The sequence below is a fragment of the Equus caballus genome, chromosome 19, assembly GCF_041296265.1.
Source record: "Equus caballus isolate H_3958 breed thoroughbred chromosome 19, TB-T2T, whole genome shotgun sequence".
Classification (NCBI taxonomy): Eukaryota; Metazoa; Chordata; class Mammalia; order Perissodactyla; family Equidae; genus Equus; species Equus caballus.
The window spans coordinates 32,425,644-32,440,929 of record NC_091702.1 but is presented as its reverse complement, the minus strand read 5'-3'; the positions used below and the strand labels follow the sequence as shown (position 1 = coordinate 32,440,929).

Sequence of the window (15,286 nt, the reverse complement as noted above, 5' to 3'; positions counted from 1 at the left end):
TCTGTAGGGGAGGAGTCTTCCCGGCTTCTTCCAGCTTCTAGTGGTTTGCCAAGCTGGTGTTCCTTGGCTTATAGATGCTTCATTCCAGTCTCTGCCTCTGTTGTCACATGGCCTTCTCCCTTTGTGTGTCTGTCTTTACGTGACCCTCTCTTATAAGGACACCAGTCATCCGGTATTAAGGGCTCACTCTGCTCCACTCCTCCAGAATGACCTCATCTTAACTAATTCCATCTGCCATGACCCTGTTTCCACATAAGGTCACCTTCTTAGGTACTGGGGGTTACGATTTCAACACATCATTTTTGGAGGACACACTTCAACTCGTAACACTAGGCATCACTATATGGTATTAAAGAATGCTCCCAAGACGAAGTCTATCCACACACTCCTGTCCTGGAAACCAACATTGTGGACTCCTCCTGTCTTGAACATATATTTTTTGAGGTCTTACTCTGTGCAAAGGACTCAACTCAGCAGAGGTGAGAGGAATCTGAACAATTAGGAAAATCCAAACCTAGAATTAAACAATCCTGCCAGAAAGAGGTAGAGAAAGGGCAGATTTAAGCAGTAGGTGATGGGGGCCGGCCTGGTGCTGCAGTGGTTAAGTTCGCACGTTCCGCTTCTCGGCGGCCCGGAGTTCGCCAGTTCAGATCCTGGGTGTGGACATGGCACCGCTTGGCAAAAGCCATGCTATGGTAGGCGTCCCACATATAAGTAGAGGAAGATGGGCATGGATATTAGCTCAGGGCCAGTCTTCCTCAGCGAAAAGAGGAAAATTAGCAGTAGTTAGCTCAGGGCTAATCTTCCTCAAAAAAATTTAAAAAATAAAAAAAGCAGTAGGTGATGGACGAAACCAGCAATCCAGAAAGTGCAGTGGTAAACTGTAGGTAGCAATTTATCAAGTTACTGGTGCTGGGAGTTCCAGTGGTAGGTAATTGGATTTTCCACAGGCAAACAGATCACAGCAGTGGAGACTGGACAGTATTTCGAGACTCCATTTATAACGGGGAGTGCAGGGGTAGAACCAGAACGAGCTGGAGCCCCAAACCTTGGGAGCCTGAGCTGGCTGTCTACAGAGGAACTTGGGCACATGGAAGGACAACGGGGATTGAATTACCAGAACTGAATTGCAAGGGGGAGATTCAAGCTCAAGAAGAGGGTCTGGTGACTCTAAATGGGAACCACAGTCAGAGCAGGATGCGGACCCAGAGCAGCCCAGCCCTGAACCGCACAGCGACTCTGGCTGCAGTTCTGCTCCCTGAGGTTGGAGCTGACTCCTTGTAGTGGGCAAGGTGGTCCTTCAGCACGGAGTCCTGTGGCTTGGCTGTATAGAGACCGGGGCAGGCAGCACGAGCAGGAAACCAGGCAAAGCAGGACGTGACCCCTGTTTGGAACCCATCATGATTTCCCACGGGGCGGGGTGCCCCTTCTTTCTAGGTTTGATAAGGACTTCCAAAAGACTCTTTTAAAGGACTCTGAGGAACTTGTTTAAAAAGAATAAGGACAATAAGACAATAAAAATGATAATAAATAAAATGATTTTTTTAAAAAGCTCTCTGAGGGGGCCGGCCCCGTGGCCAAGCAGTTAAGTTTGCACGTTCTGCTTCAGCAGCCTGGGGTGTTGCTGGTTCAGATCCTGGGCACAGACATGGCACCACTCATCAAGCCATGCTGAGATGGTGCCCCACTTGCCACAACTAGAAGGACATAGAACTAGAATATACAACTATGTACTGGGGGCTTCAGGGAGCAGAAGAAGAAGAAGAAAAAAAAAAAGAAAATTGGCAACTGATGTCAGCTCAGGTGCCAATCTTTAAAAAGAAAAAAACGCTCTGGGGGTTATGGTCCAAAAATGAGACCTCTGTTGCAACCCCAAAGGTCAGGAATTCTGCTATAAGGTATGAACAGACTCCATGAATAGGAGAGAGAGTATTTCATCGTGAAAGCCTGCATTGCCACCTGGGTAAATGTACTTGGAGGATTGTCTTGCTAACCCTGCCCTTTGGGAATCCTAGAAATCTTTGTTGAACCAGGTAAAAGTGTGATTAACCTTGTATCTCTCAGACTCGGACAAAAAACACAGGTTTCAGTTTGTCCCTAATCTGTTGGTCTATCGGTGTAGAAGTTTCCTCTAAAAAGCAGCTGGAGAGGAGAACAATAAATACGGAACTCGCCAACCCAGATGCGTGTTCAGACAGACTCCGAGTGTTAGAGGGAGAAGGAAGATCAGGTGTGTCACTGTCTCCTGGTTTTGTCTTTTTGATTAGAAGCAGGTGAAATTTGAACGTCTCCTTAGATTTAGCCCGTGGTCTGCGATCGCATAGTTTTAGATTATCAACAAATCGGACTACCTTCTTAATTCCTAGACAGTATGCCTGGTAGAGGACAGTCTCCCCATCCAAACCTTCCGCAGCTAGGACTTAGCAGAACTATTTCTGATCCTGGTACTCAGGATCCTGAGATCATGGTGTCCACTTGGAAAATGGACTGAATATGTGAATCAGAAAACCACCAAGCACTGGAACCAGGCATCTAACGTGTCCACATGTACCTTGTCCATTTGAAAGTGTCTTCTGTGTTCCAGGCACTGTACATAGACTTTCTCTAATGTTTATAGCAACCTACCAAGTTGTGTCACTATATCCCCATTTTATAGATGAGGAGACTGACGAGTAATTTGTCCAAGGTCATACAGATAGTAAGAGGCAGAGTGGGGATTTGAGCCTGCCTGGATCCTACTCGTGTGCACACTCTCCTAGTTGTGACACACTAGTGCTTCTTACCAGCAAGTCAAATAAGAATGGGAGGAATAAGTTCTCTTACTAGACAGCGTTCATGGGATGCAACAGTGAATAAGATCCAGACCAGGATCCTGATCCAGTGCTGGAGAGAGAAATGAACAGAGTGACGAGTGCCATCATAAGGGTGACCCTAGGGACACCTGATCCAGCCTTGAAGGGTCAGGAGAGACTTCCAGAAGATAGCATCTAAGTGAGACCTGAAGGACAAGAAGGAATCATAGCCAAGGAACAACAACAATGGCAATAATATAATAATAATAATAGGTCTCACACATGCAGTGCTAACCCTGCAGCACGTGCTGGTAAGTGCTTTATGCACATGGAACAGAGTCCTTGCAACCACCTTTTGAGGGAGGTACTCTTTTAGCCCTATCTTACATGAGGGGACCAAAGCATAGAGAAGTTAGGCTAGCTTGGCTAAGGTCACACAGCTGTAATTGACAGACGCCGTGTAGGAGTCAGGTTCCAGAGCCCTTGTTTTTACCAGGGTCTCTCAAGCAAAAAGGTGGGGAGAGGGGCACATGTTCCAAGTGGGGGAAGCACGTGTGCCAAGGACAGGAGGCACAAGAGAGCAGAGCCGGTTAGAGAGCCTCCCAGGTGATGGAGATGGCCCAAAGGATGTGAGCCAGGCATGTGCCAGCCTGCGCTTCCTCCTGTCAGGTACAGTTCTGTGATAATGACCTGCTTGTATTTGCATGCTCGTAATTAGTAACCCCAGACATGGAAACAAATGTGGGACAGAGCTAAGGTTCTCCCAAAGACTTTCCTAGTTTCCTTATGCCAAGCATAATTTTATGAGCAAAGTAAATTACACTTAATACCTTTCAGGTTACTAGACCTGTAAATGTGATGTTTAGATCAAGACAAGATACCCAAAATTAATGTAACATCCCAATTTCCACCAAATAGCTCTTCCACCTCTCCACCCTCCTCCTCCATGGCAAAGAGCTTTTTCTCCTGACTTTAACATTTCCAGAAATATCTAGTCCTGTTCTTTTGCGATCATCCTTGATTTCCTTGAGGTAGATACTGCTGGTACAGTAAGCAAGAATAGTCCCCAAACTGGTTTTCTGTATCAGTAAATTCCTTCCTCTTGAGTTACCCTTTATGTTCTCCCTTCTCTGCAGGGGACTCTTCTTTGTTTCCAGGGGTCTGATTAGAGGTGATTAAAACATTAGCCAGCCCTGGTGGTCTAGTGGTTAAGACTCAGTGCTCTCACCGCCGTGGTCCAGGTTCATTTCCTGGTCAGGGAGCCACATGACCTGTCTGTCAGTTGTCACACTGTGGCAGCCGCATGTTGCCATGATGCTGAAAGCTATGCCACCAGTATTTCAAATACCTGTGGTGGACAGATTTCAGCAGAGCTTACAGAGTAGAAAGAAGGACGTGCCACCCACTTCTGAAAACATTAGACATGAAAGCCGTATGAATAGCAGTGGAGCGTTGTCTGATGTGGCGCCGAAGGTGAGAGGATGGCACGAAAAGACCAGGCAGGGTTCCGCTCTGCTGTACAGAGGGTTGCTAGGAGTCAGAATCGACTCCATGGCGCTAACAATAACAACAACAAACATGTACTAACTTTTGTTTTGTGTTTTGCATATCTTTTATAAAGAAAAGAGAGGCCTAGTCTGTTCTCAGAGACATTCCTGGGACGGGCAGGCATCAGCACGCGCATCTCAGCTCCTGCCTGTGGCTGGTTGGGGAAGGAGCCATCTGTGACCTTGAGTGGTTGGAGCCCTCCTTTTCCTGTGCATGTTTGAACTTTTACTGCAGACAGCCTCTGCAGTGTGGTTGCTTGCATGTTGGATCTGAGAAATTCCTATTAATGTTTCTTTCCAGATCAAATTTAGATCCCTTCAACCAGTACACTGAAGACCAGATTTGGGATGCCCTAGAACGGACACACATGAAAGAATGTGTAAGTAAAGAGCAGAGGGAGAGCCTTGCTGGAATTTAAAGAGTGGAAACACAGTGATGCTGTGGTCACCCTCCAGCCTGCTCTGGCTGCCTCTGTCCAGCCAGCCTGCCCCTCTCCCTCCAGGAGGTCTGTGGAGGAGCCCTGGAGCAGGCACTCAGGCACTCAGAAAGGGCATAAAAGTTGATATCTCCTGTCCCTCCCCTTTCCCCTGCCTGTAGTCCTACTGCTCTTTTATTCTCCATCAATTGAGAAAATATTAATGACAACCACTCAGAATTCAGTAATGCTTTTAAATTAATTTCTGTTAATCATAACAATAGAACATGCTTTTGAAGCATCTATGTATATGCAAAAGATATGTTATTTATTGGGTCTGCAGAAAGCATGCAGTATGTGTATGGATTCAGAGCCCTCTTAGAGTAACTCAGGCCCCCTCCAGGGGCCGCAGTCTCCAGATGGATACTGCTGGCCTGGAGTAGGGTCTCTTCTGCCCCTGGGTTGAGTCAAGCTCAGGATCCCCTGTCCTAATTCAACTAGATCGGCTCTGCTTTTATCTCTTTTATATTTGGCTTCCCCAAACAATTTCATTTGAAGACTAGCTTCTATAGCTTAAAAAATATATATACATGACAGCCATGGGCCTACAGCTTTAGACTTCAGAAATGGGGTAATTTTGTTTACCCTATCTCCTATGGCAGGACCATATTTTCAGTGGCCCCCAAATTAGGGTCACTATCTGACAGGATTTAGGGACATAAAAATGTTGGAATTTCTGGGACGTCTTGATGATATGAAGCTAAGAGAATAGTATATTTGATATATGGACTATCCTAGAAAATGTGGATCCTGGTACACATGATCATCACACCTTTACCTTCTTTCTAGATGAGCCAGGTTCTTGGCTAATAATTCTTTCATCTGTTTCAGAATAATTTCCTTTAGCCACTAGATTTTTTATAAAATTTAGTTTCTTTTTTCCAAAATTTACTTTTTACCCTTGTAATTTCTACTTTCTTTCTCCCTAGATTGCTCAGCTACCTCTGAAACTTGAATCTGAAGTGATGGAGAATGGAGATAACTTCTCAGTGGGGGAACGGCAGCTCTTGTGCATAGCAAGGGCCTTGCTCCGTCACTGTAAGGTAGGGCAGGTTGGCGGGTGGTGGGAAGGGGAGCAGCGGAGAAGAACGGGAAGAGGGAAGAGCAGCCTTTCCCTGGGGCACGCGGTCCGAAGGCATTCCTGGCTCTGAGCACAGTGGCATTTTTTAAGAGAATGCCCAGAGATGTTTCTAAATTAACCTTCGTGCAGTTTGAGTATATGGGTGTTTTTTGTTTTTATTTTGAACTTCCCTGAGTCTTTAGTTTCCAAGGGCGACTTCTGTTTCTGGTCAATGAGTAGTTGTAGTGCTGGAAAGCAGGAACTTAGAGGATTTTAAAACTGTAAGAGATATCCAGGTCATCATCCAGTGCCTTCACTTTATAGACCAGAAAAGGGAGGTCCAGAAAGATACTGTACGTGTTTGGAATCACAGAGCAAGTAGGGGCGAGTATTTTGTTAGATGACTATGATATATATATTCTGGGGTCTTTTGAGGAAGACTAGCCCTGAACTAACATCTGCCAATCCTACTCTTTTTGCTGAGGAAGACTGGCCCTGAGCTCACATCCATGCCCATCTTCCTCTATTTTATATGTGGGATGCCCACCACAGCATGGCCTGCCAAGTGGTGCCATCCCTGCACCCGGGATCCAAACCAGCAAACCCCTGGCCGCCGAAGCGGAACATGGGCACTTAACCGCTGCACCACCAGGCTGGCCCCTGATACATATATTCTTTTATTGGTAGAAATTAAGGCAGATGTATGGGCTTTAATTATATCAATTCTAAACAAAAGGGTATTTTCACATATGTCTGTGGCTACTTAGAAAAAGCAATATATGGTATGAAATTTAACTAATGAAATACCGTTTAGTAAAACCTAGATTAACCAGAATGCTTAAGGAATTGGTTGGATCCCTCTTTCTCCTCTCCTCCTTGGCAGATTCTGATTCTAGATGAAGCCACAGCTGCCATGGACACGGAGACAGACTTACTGATTCAGGAGACCGTCCGAGAAGCATTTGCCGACTGCACCATGCTCACGATTGCCCATCGCCTACATACAGTCCTAGGCTCTGATAGGATTATGGTGCTGGCCCAGGGACAGGTACTGAGCCCTTGGGGGACCTTGGCTTGGCATTGGCCTTGTCTGGGAGGAAAACTGGCCCCTGGCAGGGATGGGCTGATTGCCATCTTAGCGTGGTTCTGAGCATTCAGCTAAGCAGCCTCAGCTACTCTAGTGTGGTTGCTGTTGGGAGGAATACAGCCCTCCCACTCAAGGGAATGAGTCAAGGGCATTCTTCTCGGGTTCTCATTTTACTTTATTACCTGTTCTCCTCTTGCTTGTAAACAGTGACACTTTGACTTAGGGCAGAGAACCTGTGTACTTAGTGATTCACTCACATGCACAAGAATCACCCAAGGCGTATCGAGACCGGCCACCACATGTTTGCTTTTGCCATCATGCAGTGGTGCCAAACTTCTTATCCTGCCGTTCCAGGCTTCCCCACGATCTGGCCCAGGCTAGCCTTCTTCATTTCCCACTCTTCCCTTGCAGGTGCTGCTACTGGTGGCTAGCGTCAATCTTGCATCCCCTAAGCTTTTTCCCCACTGTTTTTACTTAAACACTTCCATCTGCCTAAAATGCCCTTTCCTCTCGTTCCCTCTCCCATATCTATCTGCTTACAACCTGCCTCATCGGCTTGTAATTGTGTGATTCCCTGTCTCCCCTATTAGACTGTATGCTCTCCAAGGGCAGGGGTCCCACCTCATTCATCTTTGGGTCCCTGGTGGGGCTCAGTACTACATTTCTTTGCACATGGCAGATGTTACATAAATCTATGTTGGACAGATACCTCCTTTGAGTGCCCCTGAGATGGAAGTAATTAATGATTTGGCGGAAATAACAAACCAGTTACAGTGTGGCTTGTCTTCTGTTACCAATGATACTGACTACCGTAACAGCTACTTCTTTTTTTAAAAAAAATTTTTTTTTTCCTTTTTTCTCCCAAAGCCCCTTGGGTACATAGTTGTGTATTTTCAGTTGTGGGTCCTTCTAGTTGTGGCATGTGGGATGCCCCCTCAGCATGGCTTGATGAGTGGTGCCATGTCCATGCCCAGGATTCGAACCAGCAAAACCCTGGGCTGCCAAAGCAGAGCGTGAGAACTTAACCACTGGGCCACAGGGCCGGCCCCCATAATGGCTACTTCTATTGGCTGTTTACAGTATGGCAGCCACTGTGCTAAGTGCTTTACATATAGTCTCTCAGCGTGTAATCCATCATCACAACCACTGACAGAGAGACCGCTGTTATTAACTCCACTTTACAGAAAAGAAAACTAAGACTCAGGGAACTCAGATACCTGCCTCAGGGCCACGGGAAGTGGAGGGTTGGGGCCGAAGTCAGGCCAGTTACTCCAAAGCCAGTGCATTACACTCCCCCACTGCCCTGTCTATTTGTGGAGAAATATTGAGAAAAGCATTTAACACGGCTGATTTAGGCTGGGTGTCAAAGCCGAGTTCAAGAGAACATGGGGCTTAATGATTTTTTTCCTCATCCTGAAATTATGTTAACATTCATGGTTTTTTGTTATTTTCTTTGTTTACATTATCCTAAACGTTTCCCAAGTTTCTATTATACATTAGTACATAGGGCTACTACTCTGTACGTAGATATGAAATGGGACGTAATAAAAGAAGGTAATGGGCACTGAAAGCACCTTCTGGGAAATTCTTTCTTAAAGACACATCCAGACCACTCTGTTTCTGTGGGTGGCTCGATGTTTTTTTGGAATGGGGAGTGATTAGCTCTTTATGATGGACTCTATCCTTCCCTTCCCTTAATTTGTGTTTCTTGTTAATTAAAATCTCCCTGTAATTTTAGGAAAACCTGAAAAACACAAAAAAGCTTAAAGGCAAAAATAAGATCACAAGTCATTTACCCCCCAGGGATAAGCATGGTTAATACATTAACTTAGCCCCCAGCGGCATTTTTCACGCACTTGTACACACAGACTCTAACAGATAGGATGCGCTGTGCTCTAGACACAATACCAGGATGAAAGAGGCTTGGAGAGCAGGTGTTTATTATCCCACGTGGCAAGAGGCCAGAGGGGTGGTTATCCAGCAGGTCGGTGATGTTGGGCTCTGCGTCATCTTCCAGCCCGTGCCTACCCTTCCCCTCCTAGGGGAGGATGTCTGCTCTCACACCAACATTATATCCTCACACCAGTCTTAAAGGAAGGACACTTTGCCCTTATGCCTATCTCTGTTGGGCCAGACAGCCTTTCGTAGAAGCACCCAGGAGACTTCCCCTTATATCTCCTTGGCCAAGGTTGTGCCCCATGCTTTTGCCCTGCAGCTGGAGAGGTTGGGAAAGTGAGTATGTGGCATTTTCAGCCTCTATCATGGGACGCAGGTTCTGCCAGTATATTGTTCAATTTTCTCCTGCAATATGGTTTTCAGTGGCTGCACTGAAGTTCGTCATAGAAATGAATAATTGACTGAGTCACCCCCTTACTCACTTCCTTTTTTTCCCTCCAGCTGGCCATCCTGAGCTGTTTCATTCCCATCTATAGAATTAGATCTGCTTGCACAACAAGATGACACTTGCCTGCCATGAGTTGTAATTTTTTTTTCCCCTCTAGTTTATAGGACCTTGTTGATGGATTCCTTTATAGCCAAGGCTGAAAGAATTGAGATTTATGTGAAGGAGATCTGAAGGTCTTTCTCTCTCACTTTTCCCTTATATTTTGCTTAGTTTAGAAAAAAAAAAAAGGGAACCCATTTGGGCACAGCAGGGCTAGTTGAATTGTCACCCTGATTGGATCCTCAGGGGTCTTTGGGGTTTGTCCCCATTCCTAAGCAGTGGATCCCCTGAATCACCCCGAGTGTCCCTGAGTCACATTCTGATGCCATCTCCTTCCTTTGCAGGTGGTGGAGTTCGACACCCCATCGGTCCTTCTGTCCAATGACAGCTCCCGGTTCTATGCCATGTTTGCTGCTGCGGAGAACAAGGTCGCTGTCAAGGGCTAACTCCCCCCACCGCCACCGCCGAAATCTCTTTTCTTTGGAGCATTGCCATTCCCTGCCTGGGGCGGGTCCCTCATCGTGTCCTCCTGCGAAACCTCGCCTTTCCCGATTTTATCTTTCGCACAGCAGTTCAGGATTGGCTTGTGTGTGTCACTTTTAGGGAGAGTCATATTTTGATTATTGTATTTATTCCATATTCATGTAAACAAATTCTAGTTTTTGTTCTTAATTGCACTCTAAAAGGTTCAGGGAACCGTTATTATAAATGTATCAGAGGCCTATAATGAAGCTTTATACGTGTAGCTATATCTATATATAATTCTGTACATAGCCTATATTTACAGTGAAAATGTAAGCTGTTTATTTTATATTAAAATAAGCACTGTGCTAATAACAGTGCAAATTCCTTTCTATCATCTTTGTACAGTTTGCTGTACTAGAGATCTGGTTTTGCTATTAGACTGTAGGAAGGGTAGCATATTGTTTTTCTCTAGCTGGTTGCTTCACGGTGCCGGGTTTTCTGGGTGTCCAAAAGGAAGACGTGTGGCAATAGTTGGGCCCTCCAGCGGCCCCCTCTGCGCCCCCCCAGCCGCAGCTACTCCAATGCGGGGTAGAGGGTCGCTGGCGGCCGCGCAGAGCACCGTGAATTCTCAGGGCTGCTGCTTTGTGTCCTGTTGTCACGTCACTGTTTCTGTCGGGAGAGCAGTGGGGCAAAGCCCTGGACCCCTTTTCACTCCCTCCGTCAGGAATGAGAATCACAGAAACATTCCTCGGAGCGGGGGCGTTTCTCTCCTGCCTTCCTCTTTTTGCTATTGTTTCTAAACAAGAATCGAGTCTGTTCACAGAGGGTCCCACTGCCTCAGGTTCCTAACGCTGGCCACTGCACAGAGCTCTCCAGCTCCTAGACCTGTTGGCTCCACACCCTGGAGCCAGCTGCTGCTTTCTCCGGTGGTACTTTTTCATTTGGCTGGTCCCACACCTCCACAGTTCAGTGACGGGGTTCAGGATTTTGTGGGTCTGTTTTCCTTTCTCACTGCAGTTGTCGCACAGTCTCTCTCTTTCTCCAAAGTCTGCGACTTTAAGCAGCTCTTGCTAATCAGTGTCTCACACTGGTGTAGAAGTTTTTTGTACTGTAAAGAGACCTACCTCAGGTTGCTGATTGCCGTGTGGTTCGGTGTGTTCCCGCAAACCCCCTTTGTGCTGTGGGGCCAGTCGCTCAGGTGGGCGTGGTCGCTGCTGTCATCAGTTGAATGGTCAGCGTCGCATGTCGTGACCAACTAGACATTTCTGTCGCCTTAGCATGTTTGCTGAACACCTTGTGGAAGCAAAAATCTGGAAAAAGTGAATAAAATTATTTTGGATTTTGTAAAACTCTTGGTGTATAAAGTAGTTCTCTGGGAAGGGAGCAAGATGTCTTTGAATGACTTTGGAGTACCGGAGCCTTGGATCAGAAAATCCAATGATGGAGTTGCATCTGAGAAGGACCAATAGCAGAGCTGGTTGGTGGCACAGGGCATGGGGCCCAGCGTGCCTGGAATCATCTGTGCTGGGCCTTGGTCCCTGCAGCCTGTCTTCACCAAGTAAAGCTCCTGTGCTGCTAATCAGAGGGCAGGGAGTGGGGAAGGTGAATGGTTGTGCCGAAATATATTTAAAATGAACAGTTTGTTGAGGGCTCTCAGTAATTTGAACAATATAATTGCTCTCCAGCCAATTCATTCAGATTAACTCATTGAGAATTAAGTACGCATTCAAAAGGGTACTCATTCTAAAGTTTGTCAGTATATTGTGTTGGATGCAGCCAAGAAAGCTTTTAAACTATTTGGTATTGGTTCTGCTGACCATCAGTGGAAATCATAAACCCGGCCTTTTTTGTAAACTACTGTCTCGAAAAATCAGGGACTTGGCTCTAAAGTTGAAAATTCGGTTTCTTATCATATTTCAAGTGCTCAGTAGCCACATGTGGCCCGTGGCCACTGTATGGGATAGCACAGCTACGGAACATTCCCATTATTGCAGAAAGTTCTGTTGGACAGCATTGATGGAAACAACCACTTTTACTGATGCACTGGATTTACGTTCCAGGAAGGGTAAGCGGTCAGCAGGTAGAGCCCTGTGTGATCGTCCTGTTCAAGCTCTCTGCTGCGCGTGACGCTAACTTCCCCTCCTTTCAGTTCTGTTCTCTCATATCTCTTGGGTCTCCTACTCACCCTTCTTTGCCCCCTTAAAGGAGGCATTTGCCTGCTTTCTGCCCACTCCCTTCTCTCTCCTTGCATGGATTCTTTCACTCCCGCCAGTACAGTGCCCAACCTTCACCTGTGGGCTTGGCCTCTCTCTTTAGTACCAGTCCCCAGCTCCTGCTGACTGCCTCTACTGGGCATCTCCCAGGCACCTCAAACTGCCTCTCAAAAATCAAACAGTGCTCCTTGCCTTAATTAGCAGTACCACTGACTTCCTTAGTCTTTCAGGCTAGAAGTTGAATTCATTTCCACTCTCCTGCTCCTTCCCAATAAAACGCAGTCACTTCCAGGTTCTATGCACCACCAGCCCCCCCGCCCCTGCTCTTTTCTCTCCCTCTGCCCTAATTAAGGCCCACCCCGCTTCTTTTCTGTAGTGTAGTTACAGGCTCATAACTCGTCTCTCTGCCTCAGTGTCCTCCTCTGAACCATTGTGTATACTACTGCCAAAATGCAGACCAAAAATGCAAGTTGGTCAAATGCTTTACCCTCCAAAGATCTTCAGTGAACGGTTGCCTATAGAGTGGCCCATATTCCTTAGCTTAACAGGGTTTCCATTATCTGCCTGCAACCATCCTTTACTCAATATTCCTAAAAACAAGCTAGTGTATTCACACCTTTAAGTCTTTGCTATTTTCTTTTCTTTTTTTTTTTTAAAGATTTTTTTTTCCTTTTTCTCCCCAAAGCCCCCCCGGTACATAGTTGTATTATATTCTTCGTTGTGGGTCCTTCTAGTTGTGGCATGTGGGACTCTGCCTCAGCGTGGTTTGATGAGCAGTGCCATGTCTGCGCCCAGGATTTGAACCAATGAAACACTGGGCCACCTGCAGCGGAGCACGCGAACTTAACCACTCGGCCACGGGGCCAGCCCCAAGTCTTTGCTATTTTCTCAGCCTGGAATCCCTTGATCCCCTTGTGTCAAACAAAGCCATGTTTTCCATTTTAAACTCAGTTCCAATACTTTATTTTTAAAGATTGGCACATGAGCTAACATTTGTTACTAGTCTTCTTTTTTTTTTTCCTCCATTTTTCTTCTCCCAAAGTCCTCCAGTTATGGTCCTTCTGGTTGTGCTGTGTGGGACACCATCTCAGCATGGCCTGATGAGGGTGCCATGTCCATGCCCAGGATCTGAACCAGCGAAACCCCAGGCCGCAGAAGCAGAGTGTGCAAACAACCACTCAACCATGGGGCCGGCCCCTCAGTTCAAATACTCTCTCCTCCGCAAAGCCTTTCTCTTCAAACCAGAATTCTCTGGGTTCCTACAGCCTTTGCTTACACATCTGTTTTAAGGTTTATTTCCTTTTCCTTTGCATATTATAGTTAATTATTTTCTTATAGTTCTGCCCATGAGTATAAACTTCACAAAGGCAGTAAATCATCGTATTTTTGTATGCCTTATAACTCCTGGCTTCCGTATTATGTTTCCATATAGCAGGTGTTTATAAGTATCACACCGTTCAGCTGACTCGACTATTGCCTTATCCATGGATGCACAGTGAATATTTGTTCATAGAAATCAGTGTTGTAGACTTTCACTGTGGTCATGGCAAAAAGAAATTTGATTTCTTCAAAGAGACGAAAAAGTGGCGTTGAGGAAAAGAGGCCTTTATGTGGAATGACTTCAGGAAAGCCAGAAAGTAAGAATGCCCAGCATACAGGGGATAACTTCTTGATGTACAGCTCTTTCCTACCCCTTTCCTGATTGATCACTCAGAAATAGGGCCTGGCAGTGAAAGTAAATGAGCCACAGGGGCCACAGAAAGACTCAGTTAACTGAAACCTTATCTTGCTCTAATGGTTTGCCTGCACTGTTGTGTGTCATATTTCTTTTAACAACTTTTTTTCTGATTATAAAAGTAATGCAAGCTTTTTGTACAAAATTTGGAATATGCAGAAAGGTGGAATGAAGAAACCAAAAATTGCCCGTACCCTATTGTGGCAGAGTGTATTTTTCAAACGTGGCTGCAGCAGCATCGCCCATCTCACATGCATTCCTGCAGTGTGACCTTGCCACTCTCCCATCAAGAGGTGGGGTCTGTTTCTCTACCCTTTTGAATCTGAGTGGGCTCTGTGACTACTTTGACCAATAGAATATGGTAATACTGTGCCAGTTCTGCACAAAACCCTCTTGTGACCTGGTAGCTCACCGTGTAAGCAGTGCAACTATCCTAAGTCCACCACACCGTGAGATTCACAAGCCACATGGAGAGTTCCTGGAGGATGAGATACCACATGGAGACTGAGTGAGGCCAGGGAATACTGAGGCATCAGATGTGCGAGTGAAGAAAGCCTTTTGGAGTGGAACCTCCCGCCCCAGCCGTCCCAGCTGACGCCACATGGATCAGAGATGAACCAGCCAGCTGAGCCCTTCCAAATTCCAGAGCAAAATAAATGTTTTTAAAGCCACTACATTTTGGGGTAATTACACAACACCACTGAAGCACCCATCACCCCAAAATAGTGAACATTATATTGCTTTTTTTGTTAAAAATTCAAATAGCACATAAATGTAGAAAATGTAGAGTGGAAATGCATCTTAATAACATCCCACAAAGGAGACAACCACTGTTAACAATTTGATCCATGTTTTTCCAGTCTTTTTTTCTAAACACATAACAGCATTATTCATTGGAAATATAATTCATTAAAAACAAAATTGGGATAACTTATGTATACACAATTTGTATGATTTCAACATATGAACATTTTCTCAGGTCAAATATTCTTCAAAAGCATGATTTGGGTAGTTTTATAACATTTCCTTGTAGAGATTTATTTGCTGCATTCAACAGATATTTATTGAGCATCTAGTATATGGCAGGCAGTGTTCTAGGAACTGACAGCACAGTACTGACAATAAAACAGAACATCCCTGTCCTCATGGAGTTTATGTCCTATTGGGAGAACAGGCGAGAAGTCTGTAGTAAATCAGGTAGGATTCAAACCCAGACAGCCTGATTCCAGACTTGTAGTGTTTCTCTCTCATCTCCTAACCTTACCCACAGGAGTAAATGCATATGCTGGACCAGATGGTCTCTAAGGTTTCTTCCAGCTCTGATTCTATGACTAACGTGGATCAATAGATATGTCCTGAAAAACCTGAATCCTGATAAGCTCATTTGAAGCATAGCTTCAAAGCTATGCCCATTCCTCCCAGCTCCCATGAGGGAGATGGTGTGTATTTGGGGAGTGGGGGGAATCAA

General features: G+C 45.6%; 1 protein-coding gene across 4 annotated transcripts in view; it reads left to right on the top strand.

Moving 5' to 3' along the window:
• ABCC5 (ATP binding cassette subfamily C member 5) overlaps nucleotides 1-11,219 on the top strand; it is an 84,852-nt gene extending 73,633 nt beyond the window's left edge. For all 4 annotated transcript variants that reach the window (XM_001497097.7, XM_070243357.1, XM_023623401.2 and 1 more), the window contains 4 exons: nucleotides 4,641-4,719; nucleotides 5,745-5,858; nucleotides 6,759-6,923; nucleotides 9,750-11,219. In XM_001497097.7, coding sequence (XP_001497147.2) covers nucleotides 4,641-4,719; nucleotides 5,745-5,858; nucleotides 6,759-6,923; nucleotides 9,750-9,851 — 460 coding nt within the window. In that variant the 3' untranslated portion in view covers nucleotides 9,852-11,219. The remainder of the gene's footprint in view (nucleotides 1-4,640; nucleotides 4,720-5,744; nucleotides 5,859-6,758; nucleotides 6,924-9,749) is intronic.
• The last annotated feature ends 4,067 nt before the right edge of the window (nucleotides 11,220-15,286 follow it).